We start from the raw sequence: 13,153 nt of genomic DNA on the forward strand, positions 1-13,153 counted from the left end.
GACAAGACAATGCTTTCTGTGTACCCTAATTCGTCTAATTTTTGGACATCTGATCTGCTCTTTTCAGACAACATACATGTATCCTTAATCATCCCCCCCCCCCAAAAAAAGAAAAAAAAACAGGGAGAGAAATGCTATTTTTTTGCTTTTGGAAACACTAATATCTGTCCTAAAATTAGAATAATCATATTATCTGACAAAAAAGATCATGAACATCTCCTTTTCATTTATCATTCATTATTGTTTTCTTCTCACACAGAAATCAAGCTCTTCAAATCACTGTCTTTTCACACACCTATTATTCACTACTACACTGTATTTTTTAATCAGCATTGAATAAGTCATGTTATTATTTATATTATATCTCTATGTACAAAGGAATGTTTTATCACCAGTATCATATATTGAAAATTTGCTTATTGAGGCATTCTTGAGTATGTTTCATCAAATGCTTTTCTTTTCTACAAGTGGATTAAGTTCCAGATAAGTGTCTCAAATAAACTGCAACCAACATCACTGCATTTTTGGGGGGCGGGTGGATCTAATTCGGCTAAGCTATGATGTACAGGGGGTGCGTAAGTTGAAACTATTAAGGCAGTTAAAAGGAAACCATGAAAAAGGTCAATTGAAAAGACGCCCTATTTCACCGGTAACCTACTTCTTCAACCTTTTCGCATGTTTGTAAAGCGTTTATTGAAGAAACTTCTGAGGGCATTATTCTGTGTAGACCAATAAAATTATACTTCTTGTGAAGCTCTGAAATTAGCCAATCCATCCAATGTAGTTTTGTCTTCAAAATTAAATTAAAAACATGCATAAATTGCACTGCAAGTTGAACTTTTATATGCAAAAAGGTTCAGGAATTAGGGTGATACATATGACTGTTTCTCAGCTATCACACTGTATCACACTGCTCTGGCTTTACTCTCTATGCTGTACGTCTATCAAACTGACATCGCTGCTCTGGTTTTACTCTCTATGCTGTACGTCTATCACACTGTCGTCACTGCTCTGGTTTTACTCTCTATGCTGTACGTCTATCACACTGTCGTTGCTGCTCTGGTTTTACTCTCTATGGTGTACGTCTATCACACTGTCGTTGCTGCTCTGGTTTTACTCTCTATGCTGTACGTCTATCACACTGTCGTCACTGCTCTGGTTTTACTCTCTATGCTGAACGTCTGTCACACTGTCGTCACTGCTCTGGTTTTTCTCTATGCTGTACATCTGTCACACTGTCGTCACTGCTCTGGTTTTTACTCTCTATCCTGTATGTCTACCATATTGTCGTCACTGCTCGGTTTTACTCTCTATGCTGTACGTCTATCACACTGTCTTCACTTCTCTGGTTTTACTCTCTATGCTGGATGTCTACCACACTGTCGCCGCTGCTCTGGTTTTTACTCTCTATCCTGTATGCCTATCACACTGTCGTCACTGCTCTGGTTTTACTCTGTATGCTGTACGTCTATCACACTGTCGTCACTGCTCTGGTTTTTACTCTCTATGCTGTATGTCTATCACACTATCGTCATGGCTCTGGTTTTACTCTCTATGCTGTACATCTATCACACTGTCGTCACTGGTCTGGTTTTACTCTCTATCCTGTATGTCTATCAGACTGTCGTCGCTGCTCTGGTTTTTACTCTCTATGCTGTACGTCTGTCACACTGTCGTCACTGCTCTGGTTTTACTCTCTATGCTGTACGTCTATCACACTGTCGTCACTGCTCTGGTTTTACTCTCTATGCTGTACATCTATCACACTGTCGTCACTGCTCTGGTTTTTACTCTCTATGCTGTATGTCTATCAAACAGTCGTCACTGCTCTGGTTTTTACTCTCTATGCTGTACATCTATCACACTGTCGTCACTGCTCTGGTTTTTACTCTCTATGCTGTATGTCTATCAAACAGTCGTCACTGCTTTGGTTTTTACTCTCTATGCTGTATGTCTGTCACACTCTAATCACTGCTCTGGTTTTCACTCTCTATGCTATCACGCTGTCATCACTGTTCTGGTTTTTACTCTCTATGCTGTATTCATGTCTTTCATATGTTGTTTACACTACCCTGTACTTAATATTGCTTTATGCTGCCATATGTTGTTCTATCTCAACCACTGTTACTTCTGATGGCATAGTCGACATTTTCAAGCATCTATCATGTTAAAAAAAAACAGAGACTGTATAATGGCCCTTTTGCTCTGCTCTATATCATATACATATACACTACCCCTGAAGAGAGAACAATTTCAACAGTACAGTTGGAATACAAGTAACAAAGATGTAAAACTTGGGGGAATGCTTCCTACTTCTTTCAAATATATACAGGTATATGTACACTTTTTGTTTTCATTGAGATATGGTGAAATATATGGGTACACCAGAAAGAAGCATCAATGCTGGGGCTATGCTCCATTCACCCATAGGCTTATGTGGAATTTCTCAACTTCTCTTGCTTTGATAACACCTGGAGGATCAAGTGGGTTGCTTCCCCTGAAAAAAAAAAGAATGCCTTTTTAAAATGAGAAGCAATTAGTGAAAAGTCAGTAGAAGACTTTGTATCCATTAAAGAGGTTGTAAATACTCATTTTAAAAGCACTGTTATACAAAAGCAAAGGAAGTTTATGTGGCAAGTTTTTCTGCCAGATTTGACAATGCGAATGGCGGTGAACAGGTAAGCCTAACAAGGCATTCAGAGAATACCAAAAGCTCACTTCATTAAGCCGTCTGTCAACTGCATAATGTTCAAGTCATGTGATAAAGTAGAATGATTGACACTCACAGGCACAGATGTTACTCTCTAATTACATAGTCCTAAAGTCTTGCCATTAAATCAACAAGAAAGGCCAAAATTTTTATACTGTAACAACTATGACTGTTTGTTGTATAAGTAAGGATTGCAGAGGTGTGAGTTACTGAGTTGTGCACAAATTTACCGCAGAGGTCTTTGATATGCAAATCACGAATTGCCTTTGGCAATACATGTACTCCAGGAAGCAGCTGCAACCCTGTTGAACTATGAGGTAAAACCTTCCTCAGTCTTGATATGCAAATCACTACTGATGGCCACTGCAATGCTACGATTGACCAAAAACCTTAACCAAATTGGACACGGACACCGACAGCATCTGATCCCCTTCTCACTATACCTCTCCTTACGTCGTACTGGCGAACTAAAATTTTGTGGTATTTTCCCCAGGAGGTTACCAACTTGTAGGTTACCAGGGGTTATCAACCTGTAGATTACCAGGGGTTATCAATTTGTAGATTACCAAGGGTTATCAATGTGTAGATTAGCAGGGATTATCAACTCGTAGGTTACCAGGGGGTTATCAACCCGTAGATTACCAGGGGTTATCAATTTGTAGATTACTAGGGGTTATCAACCTGTTGGTTGCCAGGGGTTATCAACCTGTAGGTTGCCAGGGGTTATCAACCCGTAGGTTACCGGGGGTTAATTAACCCGTAGGTTACCAGGGGTTATCAACCCGTAGGTTACCGGGGGTTAATCAACCAGTAGATTATCAGGGATTATCAACCCGTAGGTTACCAACCTGTAGGTTACCAGGGGTTATCAACCCGTAGGTTACCAGGGCTTATCAACCTGTAGGTTACCAACCCGTAGGTTACCAGGGGTTATCAACCTGTAGATTACCAGGGGTTATCAATTTGTAGATTACCAAGGGTTATCAATATGTAGATTAGCAGGGATTATCAACCCGTAAGTTACCACTGGTTATCAACCCGTAGATTACCAGGGGTTATCAACCCGTAGGTTACTGGGGGTTAATCAACCTGTAAATTATCAGGGATTATCAACTCGTACGTTACCAGCCTGTAGGTTACCAGGGGTTATCAAACTGTAGGTTACCAGGGGTTATCAACCTGTAGGTTACCAACCCGTAGGTTACCAGGGGTTATCAACCCGTAGGTTACCAAGGGTTATCAACCTGTAGATTATCAGGGATTGTCAACCAGTATGTTACAAACCTGTAGGTTACCAGGGATTATCAACTTGTAGGTTACCAGCCCGTAGGTTACAAGGGGTTATCAACTCATAGATTAACAGGGGTTATCAACCTGTAGATTACCAGGGGTTATCAACCTGTTGAAACCTGTTAAACACCAGTGGTTATCAACCTACAGATTACCAGGGTTTAAAAACCTGTCAATTACCAGGGGTTAACCTGTTGGTTACCAGGGGTTATCAACATGTTGGTTACTAGGTGTTATCAACTTGCAGATTACCAGGGGTTATCAACATGTTGGTTACCAGGTGTTATCAACTTGTAGATTACCAGGGGTTATCAACCTGTAGAATACCACGGTTTATCAACCCGTAGATTACCAGGGGTTATCAACCTGTAGATTACCAGGGGTTATCAACCTGTAGATTACCAGGGGTTATCAACCTGTTGAAACCTGTTAAACACCAGTGGTTACCAACCTACAGATTACCAGGGCTTAAAAACCTGTCGATTACCAGGGGTTAACCTGTTAAACACCAGGGGTTATCAACCTGTTGGTTACCAGGTGTTATCAACTTGTAGATTACCAGGTGTTATCAGCCTGTAGTTTACCAGGGGTTACCCGGGTTTATCAGCCTGTTGGTTACCACAGTTATCCCACTCAGGGCTGTGAAAACAAATGAGAAAATTTCCTTGTCAGATTAAAAGTATACTAACCTGAGGTCTAGATGATGTGCCCCTCCTTCTACTGGCACAGCTAACAGAGTGTCAGACAGCGACTTCAGAACCTGGAGGGAAAACAAGCACCAATTTAAATTGTTGTTTTACAGGCAGAATAACTGAATCTTTTGTCAAAGTCGGAGGAAGGTACAAAAATAAAAAAGAAACTTGAAAATCATCTAATTTGTGGAAAATCTGGACTTTTACAAGGCATGTTTATGTTGATCAGAAAGCCTTGAAAACTAGGAAATTCATAAAATGTACAGATTGGACAAAATAAAAAGGAAGACTTACAGTTTTTTTCTCATTCTATTTCTGGACGTTTCAGTGTCCACTCACACTCAAAACACAAAATAAAATGTCACCTAATTCCTGAGAAGGATTGCTCTTACAACTTGCAAGAGAAATTAGGAGTTATTATATTATCATGAAAACTTTAACTTTTCTTTCTGACGCTAATTTGATGTCAGAGCAACGATATCTGCATCCAAAAATTGCATGTGGTTTCAATGATTGTTCTTCATATCCTCATCAAACAGGGGCCTCCGTGGCCTAGTGTTTAGTGTGCTACCACAGCACAATGATCCATAAGCATCTCATCAGTGCAATTGCTGTGAGTTAAAGGATACATGAAACGCTTTGGTTTTATTTCTTAATGTGCAGATTATCATGTACAATAACATATAACAGTACATACAAATTTTTCAACTTTCACTTTGGGCGAAAAAAATGGCTTCAAAGTACAGTTTTCTTAAGGCCCCAGTGGTCGGTCCAGAAATTAAGTACCTTGCAGCTGTGACGTCAAGGATGATCCCTCTTTGAATAGAACTCTATGGGGGGGGGGGGGGGGGGGGAAGCGAATGGGGGTGGAGGTGTGGGGAACAGATTGAATGGGGGCTGGTGGAGGGTAGGGGCGCAGAGGCGCGGCTGAGTTTGCCCAAAGCCATGCAGCATCTGAGTATGTCACCTTGCCCACACTGTAGCGAGATAGTTCACTGGGATCAGCCCCCTTCAGGGCGTTCACTGAGTTTCGAGTAATATTACGGATGACACAATTTCCGAAAAACTCTGACCATTGACAGAAAATATGGATAATACAGAGAAGTAAATAACAGGTATAAAAATATTTCCAAAATGAAATGTTTTCAACAAAAATTCCAGGGCACAATTTCCTTCATTTGGCATAGAAACATAATCTTTGTTTCAGTATTCCTTTGCATGCATCCTTTAGTAAGTGGGAAGGTCTGCCTGCAATCTTTCTCCTCGGCAATGCTCACTTTTTCTACCACCATTATGCTGGTCGCCATCATATATTAAATTGAAATATTCTTGAGTACAACGTAAAACACCGATCAATGAAATAAATAAATCCTCACTGTCTTATTGATAATGAATCATAACAAAGATAGGTCTGTAAAAGTCACTGAACTCTTTTCTTAACTCACGGCAAGTGTACATGTGTGGCATCATGACTATAGTTTGTTTCAAACACAAAGGTGGTACATTATAACGTATAACACCATTATATGACACTCTCTAAAGCTGTGTCTTTAATAATATAAGCAATGTAGGAAAACATAAATAATTTGCATTTCAGCATGCAACAAAACAACATCAACACTTTTGACTAAATGTTACTCTTATCAACCTTTTACTAAAATTAATTCAAATATAACTTAATCAATTTTTTGTTGATTTGACTGGTGCTGAATTTAGGCAAGAATATGTCCCTCAAACAATGCAGAAAACATGGAGACAATCACCTCCCCTCTATAAACAGATCCACTCTTATGCTTGGCCTGACCTCAAAAGAGTTACTCCCCCTTACTCACCCCACCTCGATGCCATGGGTCCAGGTTCCCATTTGAAAACAAGATGTTTGAAGCAGATTTGATGTCTATAATAAAAACAAAATACATATATTAACAGAATGATAATTCAGGCTAAGTCAATGACTGCTTCAATGATTTACAAACACGTAATTGTGATTGATGTGGCACTAAAGACTTTAATATTAAGGCAGATGAGTCTACGGACTGTAGCGAAAACGTTGTCACAACGAATCACCTCCAACTTCCTGGAATTTCTTTAAGAACTGATCACTCTCTGTACAAACTGCTGTACAGTACGGTGACAAATTCATCAAGAGCCAAGTATAATTATTTGTTATACACCGTTAAAATAATCATATAAAATTTTATCTGATTTTTCATTACTGTAATTCTTCAAACTTTTTGTATGTTTGCAAGGTGTTTATTCAAGCATATTCTGAAGACATTATCCTGTGCAGACTGATAATTAAACTTTTTCTGATGCCCTGAAATCCACCAATGTAGTTTTATGTCCAAAATCAAATTTAAAATGTGCATAAATTGCACTGAAAGTTGATCTTTCATAAGCGAGAAGGTTGAGGAATTAGGGTAGCTTAGTACAGCAAGTCAGGAAAAATTCCACCAAATCATATATGAAGTGATTTAGTGTAATCACCATAGACCGCATACAGATTAAAATTAGCATTAACAAATAAATTATTAACAGTTGATGAAAGTTTGAAACACCTAAAGAAAACAGTTACTAATTTCTGAGTACCGCCAGTATAAATAATAAACCCAGCTCCATAGAGCTATTAAATTTTTTTTCATCTGATTTTATGATACAAGTTTCATGCCATACTTCACTTGACGCAGCCAGAATTAGACCATGGAATCAGAAGAAAAAAAAGAAGGTTCATTTTCTTTCTTTTACAGAAATAATCTGTTCCACATTAAAAGTTCAGGTGTACAGTCACAAATCTGCAATAGATGCGAACAGTTGTTCATACTGTTTCACGTCATCTTGCACTCAGCACCGTCATCAAGAGAACAGTACATGTTAAAAGATAGCAGACCCAAGTTAAGAGATAGGATGTCAAACATCTGATGACCACCAGACATTGATTTGTGACCTGAATGCCGCATGGTTTATATCCCAGCTAAATTGTTGGCAAAAAATTGATTTTCAGGGTTTTGTTAAGACTTCCTCACACCCAAAATTCACATTTTTCAGGGTACTTAGAACAAATGTTCTACATTTGCTCAAGCTCTAAGCAAAGCAAAATGACCTTTACTGGTTGAAAATTAAATATTTCCCTTATACATGTACACAGCAGTGCACCGAAGATAATGGAATACAAATTTTCCCAAGAGAATGTCAGCATTCTACATGTTCTATACAAAGTACCTCAGATTGGTCCTGCAGTCTCAATTTCAAGGTTTTCCAGGCCAAACTACAAGGTCTGGAAAAGTTACTTTCAAATTCCATGTTTTTTTTCCAAGGTTTCCAGGCTTTTGATTTCTGAAGACTTCTGGCAAGTATTTCTAATTGCAACAAATCACCAGTGTCACCTAAATTTTTGCAAAATCTCTGAATATAAAGATAAAATATACTCACCCCTCCCCCAGTACTGAATATTGCCCCAGTCTGCCCGTGGGGTAACATTCCATGTCTTAAGACAATACTGTTCCCGCATTTCAGGGGTGAAGGGTAGGACTGGGAACATGTCTGTTACATTGTCACTACCTGCAGGCAGGGATATCTCTGTGCAAGCCTACAAAGCACAGGAACAAACAATAAATCACTGGCATGTTTGTGGTGTGCCCATAGTGTGTTTGTGGTGTGCTCATAGTGTGTTTGTAGTGTGCTCATTGTGTGTTTGTGGTGTGCTCATATTGTGTTTGTGGTGTGCTCATGGTGTGCTCTTTGTGTTTGTGGTGTGCTTATAGTGTGCTTGTGGTGTGCTTATAGTGTGCTTGTGGTGTGCTCAGTGTGTTTGTGGTGTGCTTGTGGTGTGCTCATAGTGTGGTTGTGGAGTGCCTGTAGTGTGTTTGTGGTGTGCTCATAGCGTGTTTGCTTGTGACGTGCTTGTGGCAAGCTGGCTTGCCATTGAGAACCAGGAAAGTCGCATACACGGAGACTGAAAAGCATTATAATCCGGTATATTAAAGCAGAAAGAAAACAAAATTTCTACTAAATTATTGACCCGAAGCAGACATTACAACGCGATGTCGTCATAACTGTTTAATAGTCATGATCTCTCAGCAAAATGCCTCATTACTACAAAGCATACAGTGTTCAAATGATTCCAGAAAAGATAAGAAAAAAATCCATTCAGTATTCTCTATTCTTGGGTACGACTTTAACACCAATAAAATAAATGAATAAATAACTTCCATTCTATTCTCAAGTTAATTTTCTACTTTAACCTGCTTGATCCTGTACCTGATAATCCCATGCCATACCATTAGGCCCCGTGCCACACCCACTGGGATCTGCACAATCCACAAACTCTGCCTTAATGTCAAAACACTTTAACTGCCCTGTGGTTCCATTGTACAAAACACCTGCAAAATAATAAATAAATAAGTAAATAAATACCCTAAATGACATTAAATTTCATCCATGACTAACTTGCCCATTTTTCCTGATTCTGAGAGTTCTACTGATTTTAGAAAGGTGTTTTCAGGTTTGCTTGGAACATGTGATGATATTCTGCTGGAAAGTTGTAAGTTTCAGCACCAAAAAATAATATTTTGTGACATTCATTTGCCTCTAAAAATGCACCTTTTGCAGGCAAAATTTAAGGTCATCAGGGGTATATAAAACTTTTAGTCCAATGATGTGTATCTAAAATATAGTTAATTAGCTTTGCAATCATTCAACAACACATTACTCTTTTCACAATAAACTGCATACATTAAGTTATAATAATAAATTTGCAATGCATAAGTATATCAGTTTATAATTATAATTTATAATTATAAGTTTATAATTATAAGTTTATCATTATACAGTGTACACATCTACCTACGCTCATTACTTTCAACTAACAAGCATTAATTGTAAGTGAAAGGAGATAACACAGAAACTAACATACAAACACATCCAATGTATATCTATATCAAGCAGAAATTTACACATACTGGCAAACTCTTACAAATAATCATTTAAATCAAATAAAAAACTCATGATTGAACAAAATCAAATGATGGATTTTCAGTTTTCTTTTTACTCCATGTCTGGATCTTTTAGTGTTGGCTTACTTGTAAGACAAATTGGTTCACCTAATTCCACTAATGAAAAGGATGGCAGTTACCACTTGATTAGAAACTACAAATCAATCGGACGTCCTAAAAAAATCACTAAGATTGGAGAAAATAAAATGCAGGATTTTCAATTATATTTTTGTTCCATTTTTTTGTTTAAGCCTGCCCTGAAGACACAAAATAGAACTAGTGTTGCCTACTGAGCACTTATTACTACATTTAGTTGAATTATATAGCTTGGTAGAAAATAAAATAACCCACAAAGACACATGCAGGCAAAAAAAACAAACACATTGGCTGAATATTAAACCAGCAAAGACCACTTTCAAAGCTGGCACAAATATATTCGTCAAATAAAAACTACCATTCGGGTTTGAAGTTGAAGCACACTGATTTCTTGTGCCAGCAAAATTGTGCCAAGATGAAGAAAAATTAAATTTACAGACCATCTTTGCTTTTGTTTTTAAAAAGACGGGACTTAGAACATTACCTGATGCTAACGCCAATCCTGACAGGACATCTGCAGACTGAACAATATGTCCACATGCCACCTGGAAGAAACAGTTAAGAGCAAATAAACCAATACTGATCCATATTAATTTTTATTCTTTACCACAGCACATGACATGTCACAGTTTCATAAAGCAATCCATTTAGACTAAACTTGTTTTGGAACTGTAGACAGGCCTATTCAAAATATATATCACTGAATAGCAGAAATACTTACACGTACAATATCCATGAAAGTGGGTTTATGTAACTGAATAGCAGAAATACTTACTTGTAAGATAATGATGAAAGTGAGTTAATATCACTGAATAGCAGAAATACTTCAGGTAATGATGAAAGAGAGTTTGTCACTGAATAGCAGAAATACTTTACCATGACAACGAAAGCGCGCTGAAGCCTAGCACAGTTTCCTACGGTAGAAGACCTAATATTTTGCCCCCAAAACTCCATTTTTAGAGATAAAATATTATTTTTGTGCTGAAACTTTTTCCATTCTATCTTCCCAACAAAATCACGAAACACCTTTCCCAGGTCAGATGTCAGAGGATCTCTCAGAAACATTACCAACTTTGTCATCAACAAAATTTTAGATTATTTATCTTAGCTTTATACAGAACAATTAACTATTTCTCATGAGAGAAGTGATGCACATTTAAATGTGTATATATAAATTTTTAATATATACATTTTTAAAATTTAATTTTTAAATTTAAACACTCAATTTTCTTTTACAGATGTAGTTCAACTGAGCAATATTACTTGAAAATATCGAAATTTTAGGTAAATTACAGATGTCCCTCAGTACTACTTGACACTGGCTGACTAAAATGAATGAATGAACGAATGAAGGAATGCTTTGGGCTTAATGTTACACTGAACAATTTTTCAGTCATCTGATGACAAGTCATTGGGTGTACATATATTGTGTCAAAGTGCTGCCGTCACCGAAGTATATCATACTGAAGTCACATTAGTCATGTTATACTGACATCAGGCCAAATGGCCCTGTTTGCTTCTTCTAACCCCTTAGTGCTGAGCCCCAAGTGAAGCAGCTACAAGATCCATTCTCATGTCAATGGTTTAATCCATGCTGGGACTAAAAGGACACAATGATGCTGTAAATGGCGCACCTTGACGGGATTCGCAGGTATAGGCGCCAGGAATGACGAAGGATATGGGTAATCCACCATGGCTAGTGTCCCGAAGGCGTTTCGTATCCAGCCCAGGAAGTGTTTGTACTCCTTGGAATTTGTCAGTTTGCTACACAGATTGAATCTGGTAGATATTTCAGCCAGACCTGAAGGGAAATGATCGAGTTTTAATACATTTTTTTTTAATAAATACATCTTTTCACCACGTTTCTCGTTGAAGACATTTTTACATAATTGGAAAGTCTAGAAAACACGAAAATCATGAAAAACCTGGAGATTGGACAAAATAAAAAGATGGATTTTCACTTGTTTTTTTAATGCAACTTAAACTTCATATCATTTTTTCCTGTAAATGAGCAATGCTAAAAGCATTATAACATGTACATTCCCAAATTGTTGCAAATAAGTTTAATACAAAGTGCAAACATGCGGAGAGCAATAACTGTATGCTTGCACAAAAGTCATACTCTCAGCAGAATTTGCTTATTTCATTCAAATTGACCACACTTGGATTTGATCCCTGCTCTGTCTGTGCCTTAATTACCTGATGGGCAGGGGCCTCCGTGGATCAGTTGGTTAGCGCACTAGCACAGCGTAATGACCCAGGAGCCTCTCACCAATGCGGTCGCTGTGAGTTCAAGTCCAGCTCTTGCTGGCTTCCTCTCCGGCCGTAAGTGGGAAGGTCTGCCAGCAACCTGCGGATGGTCGTGGGTTTCCCCCCGGCTCTGCCCGGTTTCCACCCACCATAATGCTGGCCACCGTCGTATAAGTGAAATATTTTTGAGTACGGCGTAGAACACCAATCAAATAAATAAATAAATAAATACCTGATGGGCCTTGTGCTGCGAGGTTGTTCAACTCTGTAAATGCCTGTCTGACTTTGGGTTCACACATCTGGTCAGCCATTTGAAAATCCTGAAGGACACAAAGCCAAAAGAGTCAGACTTTTCTTGAGGAAAGAAGTAAAACGTAGTAAAGTTGTCCCTTTGGCATTTCAGCTCGACACAAAGGCATTGGTAAGAGTTATCTCCCTTGGTACAATTCTGGTAATTCCAGAAAGTTCACTCAAAGAAATGGCATTTTAATTCATATGTCAATACAAATGAATCTTAATCTAGCACATCAGCAAATTACTGCATGGGAGTCATTTTTACTGAGCTTAAAGGTGGAGAAAACATAAAAATAACATAAAGTTCAAATAACAAAGCGTGAAAAGTTAGTTGTAAATGTGGTCTTCAATATTTTTTTTGATTTTTGTATAAAGAGAAAATGACACTTGAAAATAATTTTTTCATGGTGGTATTTGGGAACCACCTTTTGGTATATACCGTATATTGTCTTTGCATAATAATGTTATAAATGAGAATGTACCGGTAACACATGTTTAAGTCACCAGTTGCAGAAGATGAGACAGGGAATCTCAAAAATTTCCTGTCTCGGGTATAGATTTATTTAACAAAATGTCCAGTTTTCAAAATTTTAATGAAATATAGGTTTTAACCATATAAAGTAAATGAGGTCATAAGTTTCCAGCCCGGTTTCCTCCCGCCATAATGTTGGCCACTGCAATATACAATGTAAGTGAATTATTCTTCAGTATGTCGCAAAACACCAGTGAAATAAATACAGTAAATGACCCATCCTGATTCCTGAACCTTTTCGCGTATACAAGATCCATTTTCAGTGCGATTTATGCACAATGTTTATTTGATTTTGGAG

General features: G+C 37.9%; 1 protein-coding gene across 1 annotated transcript in view; it reads right to left on the reverse strand.

The window, feature by feature from the left end:
* Positions 1–1,960: 1,960 nt before the first annotated feature.
* The window catches only part of LOC135480210 (dipeptidyl peptidase 2-like), a 79,517-nt gene continuing 68,324 nt past the window's right edge, over positions 1,961–13,153 (reverse strand). The window contains exons 5-12 of the mRNA XM_064759983.1: positions 12,262–12,349; positions 11,414–11,580; positions 10,264–10,324; positions 8,950–9,071; positions 8,122–8,278; positions 6,525–6,589; positions 4,690–4,760; positions 1,961–2,497 (exon numbers count right to left, since the gene is read on the reverse strand). Coding sequence (XP_064616053.1) covers positions 2,410–2,497; positions 4,690–4,760; positions 6,525–6,589; positions 8,122–8,278; positions 8,950–9,071; positions 10,264–10,324; positions 11,414–11,580; positions 12,262–12,349 — 819 coding nt within the window. The 3' untranslated portion in view covers positions 1,961–2,409. The remainder of the gene's footprint in view (positions 2,498–4,689; positions 4,761–6,524; positions 6,590–8,121; positions 8,279–8,949; positions 9,072–10,263; positions 10,325–11,413; positions 11,581–12,261; positions 12,350–13,153) is intronic.

The sequence above is a fragment of the Liolophura sinensis genome, chromosome 13 (assembly GCF_032854445.1).
Source record: "Liolophura sinensis isolate JHLJ2023 chromosome 13, CUHK_Ljap_v2, whole genome shotgun sequence".
NCBI classification, from domain to species: domain Eukaryota; kingdom Metazoa; phylum Mollusca; class Polyplacophora; order Chitonida; family Chitonidae; genus Liolophura; species Liolophura sinensis.